General features: G+C 38.2%; 1 protein-coding gene across 3 annotated transcripts in view; it reads left to right on the top strand.

The window, feature by feature from the left end:
* LOC141799057 (metabotropic glutamate receptor 4-like) overlaps positions 1-15,226 on the top strand; it is a 220,922-nt gene that overhangs the window by 173,242 nt on the left and 32,454 nt on the right. For all 3 annotated transcript variants that reach the window (XM_074681114.1, XM_074681113.1, XM_074681112.1), the window contains 3 exons: positions 639-774; positions 4,722-4,876; positions 6,705-6,845. In XM_074681114.1, coding sequence (XP_074537215.1) covers positions 639-774; positions 4,722-4,876; positions 6,705-6,845 — 432 coding nt within the window. The remainder of the gene's footprint in view (positions 1-638; positions 775-4,721; positions 4,877-6,704; positions 6,846-15,226) is intronic.

A 15,226-nucleotide genomic window follows, 5' to 3' on the forward strand; every position in this document is an offset into this window, starting at 1 on the left:
TTAGGGAGTTAGTGGGTGTTGTACATACAAGTGACGAGATAAACCAATCAATTTCAGTGGACTATCCTGAAGGTTCACCCCGTCATCTAATTAGAATAATTTTACTGGATATTTTATGACTTTGCTATCTTACTATCTTGTTTTCAGAAAATAACTCGAATAGGCAGAAATTTAGTTTTCAAAAAGTAATTTTAAAGTTGCACAAAATGAAACAAGCTTTGTAATAAGACAAACGGCTCTGAACAAATGGAACCCGTTTTCAATTACACAATTTATGTTCCTCAAAATGCTACCATAGTCCCCTGCTCTCCCTGGCAGGACCATAAACTGGATTGATGGGTCTCCATGCGTGAAAGTTGCCCCTTGTGGTCCAAAGAAAGATTTTTTTAATACCTTGCATCCCTCATGTTGTGAAATATGGCACCTGTACACATTTAATGGAGAATCTATCATGAAATAAGGCTAGGGGTTTAAAAAAGATTTGTGAGGGGTAAAGAAGAAGAAAAAATAATCCATTCTTTTCTTTTGACCATGTTTGGAAATAGTAAACTAGATATTACAATGTTTAAGATCTAACCTGTTTTTTTTACAGATGTGACTTCTTTAACCTTACACTCTAACTTTTGTTTTCCAAACAGGAGTTCTGTGCATTTCCCAGTCAGTGAAAATACCACGTGAACCAAAATCTGGAGAGTTCGACAAGATCATCAGCCGACTGAGTGAGAACCCCAACGCCCGAGTGGTCATTATCTTTGCAAACGAGGATGACATCAGGTGAGCACACTGGAGCGCTAATTGTCTTTGATCAACACTGATTGCAGCTTCCCTCCAAATATTACACAGCAGACCATCCTTTCAGTTTCTTTCAGTTTTCAGAAGTAAAGAAATTAAACTGACTTTTTCTGTATCTGTGAATGCCTGAAGAGTTTAATGTTGTTCACTTTCCATCACTGACTTGGGGCTGCTGTTGCTGCTGGCATTAAAATGTCAAAAATGTCTCCTGTGTGTTCACAGAAATAAACTTGCCTTTCCCTGTAAAATAAAGTCTGCTACCCGCATGTTAATATTTATGAGTTGGAAATGGCAAATCTGATTATTTATGGCTGTATGCTTGTTTTTCTGTCACTTAAGATGTTGTCACAGGGGTACTGCAGGCTACTGAAGTAGTTCTAAACACTGTTATGAGGAAATCTGTGGTAAGAGTTCTTATCAAATGGTTAAAATTCATCAGTATCATACAGGAACTGTTTTTTGTAGTAGATCTTTACTTGGGATGTATGAGTTTAGTTGACAAAACACGTTTTGAAGTAGTTAAACACTGCTACCCATCAACCTATTTAAATCTCAACTCAAAACTCATCTGTTTAAACTGGCCTACTCACTTTAATTGAACACTGCACCCCACTTGCTTTTATCCTGATGATTTGTTTTAATGATGTTTTACAATCTTGTTTTTATCTTTTGTTGTAAGGTGGCCTTGGGTGTCATGAAAGGCGCCTCCAAATAAAATGTATTATCATTATTATTACTATGATTACCCTCACTAACAAGTGGTTGGTTGAATGAAATATCACTATTTTTGTGGCTAAAGGTCTAAAGTGACAGTCATATGAAGTTTCAAATGTGTTAATAGGTTACTGCAATGTCAGAGGTACTGATCAGTTAGATGTTAGTTCTGTAGAATAGAATGAAGATGTCAAGGTTACTCTGCATGACCAGGAGCTAAAGCTCTTGTTACCTGGCTTCAAACTAAATATAACCTTTGCATGAAAAAAGTGAGGAAATTTGTGTTTGTGTTGCAACAATGCTTCTTGGCATTAAGTCTCATACCATGGGAAGGCCTGTTTATTTCCTCTTAAATGGTGCAACATTTTTGAGGAACATGCAATTATGTGATGAGCAGCGGCTTAATGTGTGATAATTTTACTAGACCTTTTCTATCAATGTCAAACATCTTATTCAGCCATCGTCTTTTGTTTGGTGTTGTTTTGTGGATTAGATGATGGAAGTCTGAAGAAGCATCAGCTTTTTTTCTGATAGCATTCTTGTAAGTTGTAGAAATAACAGCAGTACCTGTCTGCTATTCGTGGTTGCTTTGTGTCTCCAACTTGGTCGGTGTCTCTCTTTCACTTTAGCTATTAGTCAGCTATTAACCAATCTAACCAATTTTAAGTTCTGTACTCTCCAAATAAAATATTAAAATTACCCTAAGGTTGTCTGATGCCAGTGAAAAGTAAATATTTTGTTACATTGTCAAAAGTAAAAACTAATTTTTGGAGGGTTATTCGGTATATGTGACGTGAACAAGCCGTCACTCGAGTAGCTCTTGCTAAACTAAACTGTGTCTGGTTAAACTAGCATATAGACCGGAACAATATATAGCCAGTACAGGAATGTGAAAGACATTATATATTTTTATTGTATATATATATATACAGAGAGAGAGAGAGAGAGAGAGAGAGAGAGAGATACATATATATAGATAGATAGATAGATAGATAGATAGATAGATAGATAGATAGATAGATAGATAGATAGATAGATAGATAGATAGATAAAATATATTATTATCCCCGAAGGGAAATTCATGTAGTTTGGGCTCATCTTCCATAGATTAAAGAGTTATAAACTCTGATGGCTGCAGAATGATAAAGATGGCGGACATTGTGCTCATTTGTTGCCATCTAAGCCAAAATATGCAAAGGGAACAGCTTCATTACTCATTTCAGGGTGATGTTGCAGAGACTTCTTCTATTTATTACTCAGTCTTTGGTTATGACAAATGGTCCCGCTTGTACAATGACTGGATGGCGTATGGGCCCTGGACATTTCTTGGGCCCTGTACAGATTGCCTTGTTTGAGTTTCTACTTAGCAAGCTTTTAGTTTTACGTAAGCATGCTGGAAGGAACAAATTGTGCATAATGCATGGTTTGCTCTGATAATGTTTCAGTTCTTTTCAGAGGGACAAGTCTGTATGTAGCATTTACATTTCTGGGACTATGAGTGGATATTTTTAGCATCATACTTAAAGCTTGGTGGTGTACTGAAATGCATTTTTTAAAGGATGTTTTCATATTTTTCCCTCACCCTGGTGTCTTGTCTGTCCCATAAATAACTCTGTCATCTGTTCCCCCACGCATTACAACCTCACAATATGAAAACACTGCGAAACGCATCCCTGCTTTCCCTGGGTTATTAAGACAGATAGTCTGTATTAAGAATCAATTATGTGGCCAATTGTCACAGTCAGCACTGTTGTGGTTTTGTAAGGGGAAATGTTCCCCAGCAAAGCCTGAGTGGACAAGTGTATTCCTGGTGGAAGTGGGCAGCGATTTGGGGCGGTCCCTGGATGATGACCAGGGAAGAAATCCCAGTGCTCATTGACTTAATCCGGTCCTGATAACGGGTAATAGTGTGGATATATAGTAATTACAGAAAGCCAGAGGGATTTCAGCTCTGCATGCCTGCTCTATCCTTGAACCCTGTTAAGTGTGAGCTGGCAGCAGCATAATAAGCGCACAAATAGTCTGCATAGAAAGTTTAGGAGACTTGAGCTGGTCTGATTGAGACCTTTAATGTGACACTTGACCAATCATATAAATACACAGTGTCAGCATTAAGAGGAATAAGAATAAAAAATGTTGTGCTGTGGGAAAACAACGGTGGACTCTTAGTAAACTGAGCTCAAGTGAACATTGTAAAAGATCTTCTTTTCAGCATTCAGATCAAGGTTGTTTAAAACATCATGTAAAGAGAAATTAGTTGAATTGAGCTAACTTACTGCTTATTCATTACAGGAGCTTTCTTTTGTTCTAAGGTCAGCAGAGAGCCACGTTGAGCCTCTGTAAAGCTGGAGAAAAATGTATTAACAGGATCCAGACAGTGCAACTTCAACTCACTTTCACCTCAGAATTGTCTGCCTGTCTGGTTGTGTCCATTTTATGTAATCTCCTGATGTAAGAAAATCTATTTCTTTCATTTTTCCTTCATAGAGAACATAATTGCATCTTAAGTCATGCTCATTTCACTAAGTTTCTGGAGACCAGTCTCGGGGAAAAATCGTTACCAATCAAACAGAAATCCTTGGGTTTTCAAACTAAGGTAAAGTGACTTAAAGTTAGCTGGATGACTCATAGCTCACCCACTTCTGTAGTAATTATTTCACAAGGTTACAGTGTATTCTTTATGCAACGACTAAGTGTTAAAAGACATAAAGGCACACATGTCACAATGAAAAAGTGTAAAGTTCTCGTGTTTATTTTGGGAAGCTATAAGGGTCTATAATGCGTCACATGCCAGGTGGCTGTGTTTAAATTTTATGTTGCTGTGCTCAAGCTTTCTTGATGAAACTCTGCTGCTACGGCAGAGCGTGCTGGCAGTTTTTTTATAGCTCCCCAAACTTACTTCCATTGGCAACAAGCCTGGACAAATGTAGCAGGGGTGTCATTCTGCCACAGCCAAGAAGTCGTCAACTGCACTGGGAATGGATAGTGTGTCTATGGTGGCTTTTCAATTCTACTTAACTGCCTCATTGCAGCTCTGTCCAGACTCAGAATAGAATTTTCTTGCCATGATATCGACTTAATGGCAGCCCCACTTCCCCTTAAGGGTGCATTTAAACAGCCTTCTCGTTGCTGGATGTGCATTAAATATATCAAAACTCTGACAACAAAATAATTTATGGCTCAATTATACTTCTCTCTCCCTCTTTGTCCCAAAGGCGACTACTTTTGGCAGCCAAGAAGGCCAACCAAACAGGACATTTCATTTGGGTGGGCTCCGACAGTTGGGGCTCCAAAATTGCACCAATACTCAACCAGGAGGAAATGGCGGAAGGTGCAGTTACCATCCTACCCAAGAGACAATCTATAAAAGGTATTCACAACACAGTAAGCTGACAATTATTTTTTGTTTGTACAGAAAATGGTCTATAAGCAGAGTTTGGTATATAACTACAAGTAACGAACGTTACAAGCAGTTAAATTACTTTTGATAGGAACAAGTAGTGTAACGGCACTACTCCTCCTAGATTAGTAGTTAAACTAGAGTTACAAATGAAACGCCACGATCGTTACTTTTACAATGACTGCAAATGGAGCAACCAAAATATTACTATTTAAGCTGAGTTCTTTTTATTACCACCAGTAGATTGAACGGTGGCCATACGAGCAACTACTCGCTATCTCTTCCGGGTCAGGGCTGATGGAACTGTCACAGTAAAATTGGTTGCCTTATATAAATCTGTGCCCCACTGACAACACTGCACTCCCTCCCACCGTAAATGCCCCTTTTAAAGGATAATTTCGGTTTATACAGCTTTTACATTGTTTATAGAATGAAGTAGAACAAAATACTCACCCAGAAGGCTTTCCTGATCCAAGCAGTGCTTCAGGAGATATTTAGATCCAAAATCGTGCAGCGGACGTACGTATAATGGGATCCATCAGGGCATAGACAGCACCACTCCTAAAACTGCATTAATTGTCCAAAACTCGTGTTTTTCACCAATATTCCATCATGGTCCGCTCCAGGTTAGTGCTCTGCTGCAGTCTGTGTCACTCCAGACAGCACTGTGTGGCTGTAATGACCTCTGAACTGACGAAGACTTTGTTTACGCTTGCCCCTCAAAGAAAGGAGTCAGCTCTCCAGAAAGTACTGCGCATGCGCTACCGCGATAAGACACCAATTTGCATCTAACATACACTTTCGGGGCATTTCTGTAGTCAAATCAAAACAGTTAACAGTATGGAGGAGGACAGAGTCGAAGCGGCTAACGCCGAGCCCTCGGCTAAAAAAAAACAAAGTTTGAGGGATGGCGATATGCAGATTATTTGGATTTCGTAGAGCAGAAGGAGAAGAGCGTGACTGTAAAATGCAAGTTATGTCCAGGAAATAAGAGGCTGAATACTGCGTGGAACACAACCGTGAATCTCTTGAAGCATATAAAGATGTATCAGGGGGATAAAGTAGTTTAACTAGTAGTGTAACTTCTTTACTATTTCCATGGAGTAATCAAGTACTGTAAGGCAGTACTTTTTTCAATAGTAACGAGCAACGGGTAACTCTTTACTTTTTTGAGTAACGGACCCCAACTCTGTCTATAAGTGAAGAAATATCAGTATTGATTGCACTTTGGTAGCTCATTTATGGATAAAATTATTAAAACATCAACTTATATGTTTTCAGTTTTCATATCTATTTTTTTCTTAAGATATCTCTTAATTCCTGAAAACCAAAAGCTGGTTCCTGTAGCAAAAGTAAAAAAAAACACTTAAGCTTTTATTCAAGATGTTAAAAACATTAAGTGCTGAGTGCTTTTGTTTGAAATATAAATGACATAATAATTAAACTATTATAATAGGCGGCAAAAATGTTCTTCTTATCAACTAATCACTTAATCATTGCAGCAGCATTTTATTATAGGTTTGCCTCCATTAGTCATCTCTCTCCTCCCACACAACATAGTGTTTCAATGGGAGTGCTCCAGAGTGGTCATTTACATGTTTTACTGATTTCTGTTTTAAATTGAAAAGTTAAAGTGATGTGCTCTTTTTAAGCCATTACTTACTTTTTTTTTTTTTTTTTTTTTTTTACCAACCTTTGCTCAAATTTGTTGTAAAGGTTTCAGCAGGACAACCACCCGTATCTGATACACGATTAAAAAGGGATGGGTAAAGCTCTAACAGTGTTTTTTGTCTCTCAGGTTTTGATCGCTACTTCATCAGCCGGACGCTGGAGAACAACAGGAGGAATATCTGGTTTGCAGAGTTTTGGGAGAATAACTTTCAGTGCAAGCTCAGCCGACACGCTTTGAAGAAAGGATCTGGCATCAAAAAATGCACAAGTGAGCCTACATCTAACAGCAGACAAGGCTATAGGTCAATGAAAGGCACTCAATCAATGACCAGAAATATTGAGTGGGTCTTCTGTGAATACTTTATGTGTGTGTGTGTATGCGTTTGGTTAAATGCATTTGTCATCAGGGAGAAGATAAACATGCCTCTCTAATTCAGGTTTAATGTGATTGATGTAGATAAGTGAATGGGATTCTCTAATTTTGTCTGAGACAAATTAATGTTCCCTGGTACTCGTCTGTTGGCTGGTTCAATTTGCAGCCGAGCGACAATAGCAATCAAAAAACTATGCCACAGCATGCGCACTAAATATAATCAATAGTAAATCCAATTGGCCCATTAGAAGCAAGCCAAGCCCTTTTACCCCACTGTGCTGTGCTACACTGCATCACAAGCAGTCATAGCTGCACTATATTCCTCATGTACTGTATAAGGTGGAGTACGGTTCAACACAAAAGCCAACACAAGGGGAAAAATAGAGGTTGGAGCGATGGAATACCATGAGTTATCTGGTTTTGGAGATATGTACAACAAGGCTCGTTTATAAGACATAATGAAGTCATTAGGTATGGTGAGGAGGTTGTTACAGTAGACACCATGACAGGGTGAAAGGAAACAATACTAAGAGTAGTGAGGTCTCGGCTTGCACTGAAGGAAATCCTCAGGGCAAACAACAGTCGGCCAAGAATCAGGGCTAAAAACTGCCACCTTTTTTTCAGCATGTGGGAATAAGAATTTTAATCTACTTGTGTTAATGCCAGTGCATATGTTTTAATGCTCCCTCTAACACAAGCACCATATTAGACATTGTGGTTGAAAGTCGCGCTCTTTTTCACTGACTTAGTTTCCTCTGCCTGCACTCTCTCCTGTTCTAAAGACAGAATGCTGTCGTGTACACGTGCAGCGCATATGAGCTTCACACACCAAAGACAAAACTTCAAATTAAGTTGTCCCTAGCTGTTTAAAAAAAAAAAAAAAAAAAGTCAGCTAAAAGTGCCAAATCAGATAGTACTGATGATAAAAAGGACAGGGTGACACTGGCCAAAAATTACAAAAATAATACTGCTTTCAACCATAACTGTAAATGGGCTTTGTCTGTGATGTCACTCAGTGTGACCATATTAAAAATGGGGGAGTCTCCACACTAACAGCTATAGGGGACCCATCAGTCAAATGAGCTAAGCTGTGCTGCTTATTGCACAAACTTACACTCTTAATGTCTTCTAAACCACTGAGTAAGAAAAAGAGCCACTTTATCTGTTGTTTCCCTGTTTTACTATGTCACTGGTAGCCATAGAGCCTTGGTAATAAACGGATGTAGTATAAAAGACGTCACCTTTTTGTTTAGAGTTGATGAAGTTTTGGAGCACATTGTTGTATGAAATGGAGTGGATTGAGCACTTAAAACATAATTTAGCATTAGTTACTATCAATGATAACAGATACATGTCATTACTATCAACGATAAAAGAAACGTGTTTGAGAGACCACTGGGGGGAGTCTTCTCTTCTCTTCTCTTCTCTTCTCTTCTCTTCTCTTCTCTTCTCTTCTCTTCCTATCTCCTCTTCTTTTGTTTGTTTCTCTCTTTTTTTTTTAACCTATACCTCAGACAGTCAGCAGAGGGAGCTCTAAATCTTCTGGCCTCATATAGCATCCATTTTAACATTCTGTCTGTGGTTATTACTGACATGTAAATTAACATTTCCACCATTAGCAAAGTAAAAAAAAAAAGGTAGAACAAAACCACACAAAACTGTTTAGATCTGAAGAAGCTTCTCTCACTCAGAGTAAAATAGTAGAGCACCAAATTTTGGCTTTCTGCCTCATCCCTCAGAGTTAGTGACATTTTCCTTTCAATTTATCAGTCCTGCCATACCATACCTTGGTCTGTTAACTGCAAACTTAATGCGTCATCATTCATTTTATAGCATTTTTTGTCCAAAAAATCTCCTTCCCACATGCTTATTCACAAATCAGCTCCACTTTTCAATTATCGTATGGAGTCTAAGCATTGCTGTGGAGTATTCACCAATAAGATTTAGGTATTAACACAGCTGTATAATAATGTCAGCTACCATTCAAGCCTCCTGGGGATACCAAGCTCCTCTCATAGTAAGATATCTGCATCAAGAGGATGAAGAAAACCAATAAATGAATACCAAGAAAACCATTGAACACCATTTCCAACTGATTTCATTGGTACATTAACCGAGCAAAGCTAATCAATTAAACAAAAATTTAACTGTTTCTTCTTCGAACAACATTGAGAACAAAGAAAGAAGCTTCAGAAGCACACATTTTAATTTATTTCTGTTTCTATCAGTTGCCATAGCATCTGCTCTTAAGCTAAATTGCTGCAGGTCCTCCAGTGCACAGTAAATTTCACAGGCAAGAGCTACAATCATTTGAGTCAGGCCTTTTGGAAGCACTCTCAATCCCCTCCCCCTGTGTTCTTTTGTGAGCCCAATCATTTCCTGTCCCCACTTGTGCTGTTTGTTAATCACTGTACTGCAGCCTATAAGGAAACTGTAAACTATAGAGAAAGTAGCAAGTTACAAACAAATTATAGGAGAAAGTTTTTCCCTCAGTATCCAATTAGTTGTTCCTGTGACTTTACTTTTATTAAAATAGCTTATGCAAGTCTTAATCCTGGGCTGAGACATAATAGTGGATCCTAGTTAGACAGCGAGGAGAAACAACACAGAGTACAAATGTTTAATTCACATCCTATCGCTGCTCTTTCCCCGCACACTCGTATCTGCTGCCCCAGAGGCCAGGATTTACTTTGTTGACAATTCAACATCGTCACACCCGATTCACAGGTCATTTCTCTGCTGTGTGAACATTTATGGAATGCAAAAGTACTATTGAGAGTACATAAACAAAACAAAAGCTGTTTACTCTAATTTTTCACACACGGTTTCATTTACATAGATATATACTCAATGGGTACAGTGAAATAGTATGTATACAATGAAATGGACCCTCACCAAAGTTATAACTGTTAGTTTTAACTGACCTTTTTTGAGCGTGTGATTATGATGCTTGATTAATCACATCAAAAGTATGATCAAGAGGACATGGCAAAAATCATTTATACAGACGATGAAATAACATGACATGTCAATAAAATGGGGGCAAATGTATAACCAAAGCAGAGTATTTTAGAACTCTGCCTTGTTCAGACAGATTTCTAATTCTCTCTGAATTATTTTTCTGAATTCAATGCCAATGCAAGAAAAAAATGTAAGGATAAGGACCAATCTTAGAACTTATCAGCTGTCCTGTAAAAACGCAATGTAGGTGTCTGTTGTGCTTTTTTAGGATTAAGAGTCAATCTCCCATGAGCCCCATCCCACTCTGTTGTATAGAGATCTGACTCGTGCAAAGGCAGGTACTTGTTTGTACATTGCAAATGAAGAGAGTGATTTCTTTTCAACACTTTTTTACAAAAATATATATTTTCTTCAAGACAACAAGGTAATTAATTTATTTATAGTCACATGGTGAGCAGACGATCTGTTAAGTGTTACTCACAGCCCTGTGTTCTAAGATGTGTCGATAACGTTACTGAATCCTAGTTATGTCCTTTAAGTGCTCATCTACCAACTCCAACCTCACCAAGCAGAGCTAATGTAACCTTACTCTTCATTTTATTGATAGACTCTCAAGGTTGAACAGACCACCACAGTATAACTGCTGCATTTGGGTTTGAATGAACATTACGAAAAACAACTTTCACCCATGCTCTATCACTCTCCTGTTTAGCTTTCTTCTGCTCTTGTGTTGTTTTTGATAGTCCAGCTCCAGTGTCCACCAAAACCACAAAATAAATCCAATAAAATCTTTTCTAAAGGAAAAAGAACAGATCTTATTCCTCACTGCTAAACTTTTCTAGCTGGCGTAGCGTCATCAAAGAGACTTTGAGTGTGTGTGTTGTAAATAAATTTTAAATTGTGGATTATAAACAGGCTAATAAAAAAAGGGGAACTAGAGATCACTTAGAAAGTCCTCACAGGGCCTTTAAAGAAAAATCAAAAGAGGTGAACTCTTTAGAAAACTCCACTATCAGCATGTTTCCCTTGAGTCCTATGAAGTCCCCTTTATCAGTATCTTTAAGAATATACTTTCATAGTGAACTTAAGCAGAATACTTTTACAGTACCTAATGACACAAATAAGTTTCTGCAAATAAAAAACAAGTTGACCCTTTCACTGGTTTAATGTTAGTTCTTGCCGTGTAGAATCAAACAGTTTTCTAGTTTGCTGTTTTCTCTGCTCTGCGATTTCATTGTACATCGCACTATTTCACGCTGCTGAACCGTAAAACATGATCCTGTTCTCCCAAGCAGAATGGAGCAGAACTGGCTGATACAAAGAAGAACTTTTAAAGAAAGAGACAAATTGTTTATAACAGAGAGATGTCAGACAGTGTGAGACGCTCCCTTTCAGCACAGTTGCATTTGTCGGTTATGAGCAGAGCTGACACATCAATTACATTTACTGTGTAGTGAGAAGACAAGTCCAATCTTTAAATCTGCCTCGTTGAAATGAATTTTGCATAAAAGCATGGCAGGGCATGGTTCAGTTTTTTTTTGTTTTTTTTACCCCAGTGTTTCTAATGTTAATAAGAGCATCTTAAGCAGATTTGTGTAGCCTTTTAAGAGTAGAACAAAGTCAAACCTGTTTTGAGTTCATGCAGTGTTCCCTATCGTTACATTTGTCTGTCTTCCTGAGCTGTTGTCAGAGATGACAGCCTCTGCAGGTGTGATGCCTCTTGTTGACGTTCGGGTTCACAGTTTGAGTGGCACACAGGTTTGAGTCACTGTTGCTTTATTTCCCTGCAGACATGAGTCATCAAGGCTAGCAGGCACAGGCCGACATGCAGACGTGCAGATGTGCAGATGTGCCTGCACGATTGTCTGATATCAAATGCTTACTGAAAACATCAACATCACCTCGTGTACCAACACAATATGTGACACCTCTGTAAACCTACTGAGAACTCATTTTAATGTCAAGGTTCAAGAGAAAAACCCAGCAAAACAAGGATGCTTTGGAGCAAATTTTTGTTTACCTGAATGAGAGTAATGATAGTAATTAGGAAGCAATTTATTCTCACTAATTTCTAACCTGGGCATTCTCCATAATTACTTTTAGTTGAAAGGAAGTAAAGAAAACATGATTCTAAAGGCATGCAGCAGAAATGATGAATTCACTCTTCATGCTCTACTTTAAATGGTGCTTTCACTTCATAGTGAACTATATAGTGAATGCACTATATAGCAAATAGGGAGTGATTTTGGACACAGCCGCTGCGTGTGAGATACAGACACAGAGAATGGGTGAGGTGAAAAGCGAACTTGCAGCCCACGTGAGGAAATGAATTGCTAAATGATATGTAAAATGAACAACTGGTACAAACAATAGAGTCCCTTTTTACATCGCATATAAGAAATATAAAGATATAATTATACTGCCCAGCCCTAGCTATAATGGCAACATTGTCTTATTTTAACTATAACACTTTAAACTATTATGTGTTTGAATTGGATACCATTCAATGGTACAAGTTTAATCCTAGAACAAACTGAAGAAACAAGTGGCCATGTTGGTGTTTAAAGCATAGACAGGGATTTTGTGCCACTCTTTAAAAGCTGTTCTACCTCATTTGTTCATGACCATGTATTTAAAGAAAAAAGTCTGCAGCTCATCCACTGAATGGCAGAATGTGGTACAAAGCTTTTGTTGCAGATCTCCGCCTCAGTACGGTGAAAATACAAAATACCTTTCAGGGATGTATTTGCATTCAAGAAGGGGCAGAGTGTACAGAGAAACGAAAGTGAAACGCAAGAACATGTTCACGCACACAATGTTTGACTTTCATCCCAAAAGTTTGAGCCAAAAACAAATCATTTAAAATGCCTCCTTTAGTCTTTGAAGTCAGCTGGACTTCAGCAGAAATGAGGAGTTCTTTGAGGTTTGCGTAAACTTCCAGTATGACGTTAATTACCTTAGCTAGACCATTTTTCTTCCTCAGTCCCATTTCTGGCATTTTCACGGAAACCTACAAGATAATCACTATGTATTCTTAGAATTATGCAACTCCTGAAGACACTTTGGGGCACTATGTCAAAGTGAACTACCCCCTGCAAAGAAGGACCTATTCTCTATTGCTTCACATCACAGTGCATTAGTTAAACAGATAGTCTATGATGCGCTATATCACAAAGTAAGGCACCACAGTGTACATGAGTAAAAGGATGATTTGTTCGCCTCTCTGCCATGACTGAAAGGGAAGGATTTGCCTCTTTTCAAAGAAAATGTGAAAGCTAGAGCGAACAGTGTGACCTGAAGCTGAAGCATCATTGTGTTCTCTCACATTCTGAAGGTTTACCTGGATGAAAACACCAAAAAGCCCTGATAGAAAAAATAGGAGAACATCGTGAGGTTTCATCTCCAATGACATCAGCACTAGTTTTGCACCACTGACTAACTGTCCTTCACCACATGAAAGCACTGAGTATCTTTTTTTTTTCTTCTCCATTCATCAGACATTGTGAGAGGACTCAACTCTCTAAACGCACAGTCTGAAAATGGATGTTTTCCGGTGCGTCAACAAGGATTGTGAAAGGATATTATGTTCAACAGAACTTTGATGACAGTACTTTATGAAACATTTAAAGGCCCAGGAGAGATGGGAGAGCTGATGGATTTGGAGCTGAGTTCTGCCTCATAAATAACAAATTTAAAAAAATGGGCACCAGTTAAAAAATGAGAAAAGCAACCAAGGTCTTCCACATTAGGTGATAGTTATAGGGGCTGTGAAGAGTTTCTAAGTGATCTTGAAGAAGTCTTCCTTCTAGCTATATACCTGATTGAAATCCACACTTTAAAATGAGATAATCAGCATCAACATTACAAGTTACAGGTTATTTTGGAATGCTACTTCTTAGCCTCCTGATCAGGTATGGCAGGACCGGATTGATTTACAGCACGTCTATGACAGCACTACACCAGCTGACGAAGTTTAGAAGTGAGAAAATACATCTCACAACAGGACGTGAACTTAGGCATGTCACGATAACAAATTTTGCTAGACGATAATTTTCCAAAATATTATTGCTGATAAATGATATTATTGTCAATATTATTTTGATTTTTTTCCCATTTTTTCATTGATGTAATTATGATAAATGGGATAATACAGTGAGTACACCATATCAAAAGCAAGAAACTTTAATTTCTTAAGAGTATTTAACTGTAATTAAAAGGTCAGGATCTTTTAAATAAAATAAATTAAACAAAAAATATAATAAATTCAACAAACAAGAAAGTGAAAAAAATACAATGAAAATGAAATGGACTCTCTTTTAGAAAAAAAATGCATGTCAATGAAAATAATTAATGCCAATCAAAAACAATAAAACATAGACCCTGTCTCTAAAGAAAAAACAAAACTCCCAAAAAAGAAACAAAAAAACCCCAATAAAAACTATAACCTAAATAAAAGGAAGTTTATGCAGTTTCTGAATTGTTTGTAACGTGTACTTTTCCCCAGTCAATCCGTACAGTCTGTCAAACATTTTTAACATTTCTGGCTTTCAACCATATTGAAGGGCTGCATTTCTTTGGCAATGTATCTGTCTTTGAGCGCCCACCATTTGGCGCTTTTATTTCTATTTACTTTGCTGACAAAAAGCCTCAGTAAGAGCGGATTGTCAAAGAACAAGGCTCCGCTGCACCTTCCCTTCTTCTTCTTCGTCGCCACTATTTTCAAACAAATGCGACATATCAGCTCGTTGGTGTTCATGAGCTCACACTTTGTTCATTCTGATAATAAACAAAATATTCCCACACTAAGACTGAGGCAGGCGACTTAAGAACTGTATCTTTCATGCCATCACTCATATTAGCGTGTGTTTCCTCCTTACCCCTCAGGACGCTCACTTCAGCTCTATCCGTGTGTACGCGCGAGCAGCCCCCTCGCAAAAGATGCCAAAGATCGCATTTTTGACAGATGCTCACTCCACTATAAATCCGCTAAATCCGCTATAGAACCTATGCACCCTGATGTTAGGAAAGATAGACATAGTGAGCCATCTTCTCATTCAGCCTATTTGGTCGAAAGAGAGGAGGAAAACAAACATGCATGCACGTGTCAGTTTATCGAGGCTGGCAAACTTACCGAGGACGTTTTTATGTATCGTTCGGTTAATTAATTTATTGATTATGGTGACAGGCCTACCTGAACTGTTTGTGATAATGCCCATTCTATCCCAAATGCAGCACCTTGGGCTAAGATTGGCCCTCGGGTCTGTCTTTGGACACAACTGGTCTTAATCCTAACAAGTCAAACCCCAAAAATGTTG

This window comes from Halichoeres trimaculatus, unplaced genomic scaffold (genome assembly GCF_033239565.1).
Source record: "Halichoeres trimaculatus isolate MK-OKI-2021-1 unplaced genomic scaffold, fHalTri1.1 fHalTri1_scaffold_11, whole genome shotgun sequence".
In the NCBI taxonomy this organism is placed as follows: domain Eukaryota; kingdom Metazoa; phylum Chordata; class Actinopteri; order Labriformes; family Labridae; genus Halichoeres; species Halichoeres trimaculatus.